The sequence below is a fragment of the Condylura cristata genome, unplaced genomic scaffold, assembly GCF_000260355.1.
Source record: "Condylura cristata isolate star-nosed mole 26May11 unplaced genomic scaffold, ConCri1.0 scaffold00014, whole genome shotgun sequence".
NCBI classification, from domain to species: domain Eukaryota; kingdom Metazoa; phylum Chordata; class Mammalia; order Eulipotyphla; family Talpidae; genus Condylura; species Condylura cristata.
This window is the reverse complement of record NW_004567115.1, coordinates 883573-886310: the sequence shown is the minus strand read 5'-3', so window position 1 is coordinate 886310 and position 2738 is coordinate 883573. Positions and strand designations below refer to the sequence as shown.

The window sequence follows — 2738 nt, the reverse complement described above, 5'->3', positions numbered from 1 at the left end:
CTGAGGCTAACAGCGGGGCTGTCCCTGCGGCGAGCTGCGGAACGTTGCAGCCTGACCCAGCGTCCGGGCGCCCGGGACAGCGTGCGCGCCTCCTGCCCGGCTGTCACTAGGCTTCAGCCCGTCTCTAAGGGTTGCTGGCTGCAGGTGTTGTAGCCAGTGGCCCTGAGCTTTTTGTCCGATCCCCTGCTTTATCTCGGAAGTCATTCTTGTTGCTTCCTGAAGTCCTTGAATGTTACCTTATTAAATGTTTTTCGGAGAATCCCTGGAACTGAATAGCTTTCGAGTTAAAATAACACCCCCGATTAAATACCTTTGGGGCATGCTGATTAATTTGTTGCCGTTTTACTGGGGCTGAAGGAACAAGCAGAGGCAGAGGTTGTGGGTCTGTCAAGTGGCAAGTATCAGGGCTGTGCACGTTCCTAGAGGGTGACTGACAGGGTTTTCCACCACTGAAGAGTGGGCCGGCTTGGGAGAGCGTCCAACTGCTTCTGTGTGAAGCTGTCCCTCAGGTTAGAGTCTGGGGGGTGGGCGTTGGGGGGCGTGCCGGCCCTCTGACCCACTCTTAAGGCCTTTCACTTCTCAATGCCTCCAGCCTCTACGTTGGAACCTGAGCAAAGGGAGAATGAGGAAACCTAAGACAGAAAGAGAGTGACTACTTGACAGAGTGTCCCAACGCTCTGGTTGGGCAACAATCCCCAAGTGACCCCTGCCAGAGCTTGCTCTTAAGTATCCTGGATGTTTGGCTGCCAGTCAGCTGGATAGCACAAGCCCCAGCCTCAGTCCAGAGAAGGCCTGGAGAAATCGTAAAGGCTGGGTTAGTGCTCTTCTCTTGGGAAGGGGCTTCCTTCCGCAGGGAAGAAAAAACCATTCTTTGTGTTCCGTATTGTATATTCACTGTATTAAAGTCCCTTTTCATTAAAGTTTTACATGTTTTGTCTTGATGTGGAGGATGGCAGAACCCACTTAGTGCAGGCAGGTTTTGGGCTTCAGGGGTTTCCCTCTCTCCCTGTCCTGAAACAGATTTGGTGTCCTGTAACAGTCTCTCTCATGGCTTGTGGGATTTGAAATCTGGACACAACAGTATGATGGCAGAAAATACTTAGGTTTGGGGGTTATGGAGTGCCCCTCACCCTGCCCTATAACAATACTACAAACCATCATAACGCTAAGAGATGCTTCCACAGGCTTGGAAGTTCAGGTTCAAACATGAAATCTGTTAGTTTAAGTAAATTAGAAAAGGCAAAATTAAGTGAGTTTACTCAAGAATCAAGAGTGTGGAGTCAAACCGGAAAAGCAGTTCATCAAATTTTATTTCACCAAACTCAAGTGTGTGTGTATGTGTGTGTTTGTACATGTTCAAGCAAGGTAACAGCTTTCTCTTAGCACCCGTGATAAATCTATATAATGTTCCTTGCACCTCTTCCTGTCAAAGGAATGGGATGTATAAGATTATGTGTTGCTATTGCTATTATCATTTTTCACCTTTCTATCCCTGGAACAAATCTCCCACATCATAAAGATTGTTACTGAAACGTTATCCTAGATTTCATGTGATGTTTTGTATTTTTTTAAAGATTTATTTATTTATTCATACAGAACTGGGGTATAGGCCAGAGATGCAGGGGTGATGAGAGGCTTCACCAGAGACAGAGTGGGGAGCAGAACAGGCAGATCAACGAAGTACACTGCTGAGGGGAGCAGCGGGTGGGGCAGGAAAAGTCTACTGCAGCCTGTGGATCTCCTCGGGGCTGGGATCCAACTCTGGCTGAAATGGCTGTTTGCTTCCTACTGCTGTGCTTTAATCCTCTGTGCCACCAGGGAGGGTCCTATTTTGCATATATTTTAATAAGACTTCTGGTCTTTACATTTCATTCAATTTTATAAGTTTTGGATTTGATACTAATCTTTCTAAAGTTATTTGAACAAACTTAAGTTTGAGCTTATATAGGTAGGAACAGAATTAACGTCATTAAAAACATAACGCTATACCAATACAACCTATGTGCAGAGGACAGGAAATGCTGACTTTAATCCCATCCCTGGTCTCTGAAGAATGCCCTGTGTAGATAGATGCACACGCTGGTGAAATTTTCTGTATCTTTTTCCTTGATCCTGGGAGTGGCTGACATGTTAATTAACCCTTAGGGAGCAGATTCCCCATAGGCTTAAGGATGGAGCCAGTTCCCACTTGAAGTACTTGAAAATGGCTGTGCTCTCTGGCTTGCTAGACCAAGCTTCCAGGCTTCAGAAAGTTTTGCAGTATGTCCCCACGTTTAATTTAGGCACTTCAGACCAATTATATACCAAGTATAACCATAGTGACAGAAGATTTCTTGTTTATATTTTAAGGGCTCCATTATCCTGGGTCTCGTGGGCACTTTACCTGGCGGATGCCTCAAAGCCCCCCTCCAAAACCCGGGCTCCAGGAGGACACTTCCTTTTGGGGCTCCAGGAGGACACTTCCTTTTGGGGCTCCAGGAGGACACTTCCTTTTGGGGCTCCAGGAGGACACTTCCTTTTGGGGTCCAGGAGGACACTTCCTTAGGCGGTGACCAGTAGGTCCCGCAAGATCGCGTAGCCAGAGAGGCTGGGCAAGCTGGTCCGGGGATCAGTGGCCAGGGGCAGCATCTGTGGGGGGCGGTCCTGGGAAGCCGCCGCTGCAGGGGCGGCTCAGCCCGACAGCTGCAGCGGGGCGCCGGGAGCGTGCGCAGCCACGTGACTGCGGCTATAAGAGCGCC

At 48.5% G+C, this 2738-nt stretch overlaps 1 protein-coding gene across 1 annotated transcript in view; it reads left to right on the top strand.

The window, feature by feature from the left end:
- Nucleotides 1-2738, top strand: part of GYG1 (glycogenin 1) — a 111883-nt gene that overhangs the window by 77504 nt on the left and 31641 nt on the right. The window contains exon 10 of the mRNA XM_012724766.1: nucleotides 2350-2548. Coding sequence (XP_012580220.1) covers nucleotides 2350-2548 — 199 coding nt within the window. The remainder of the gene's footprint in view (nucleotides 1-2349; nucleotides 2549-2738) is intronic.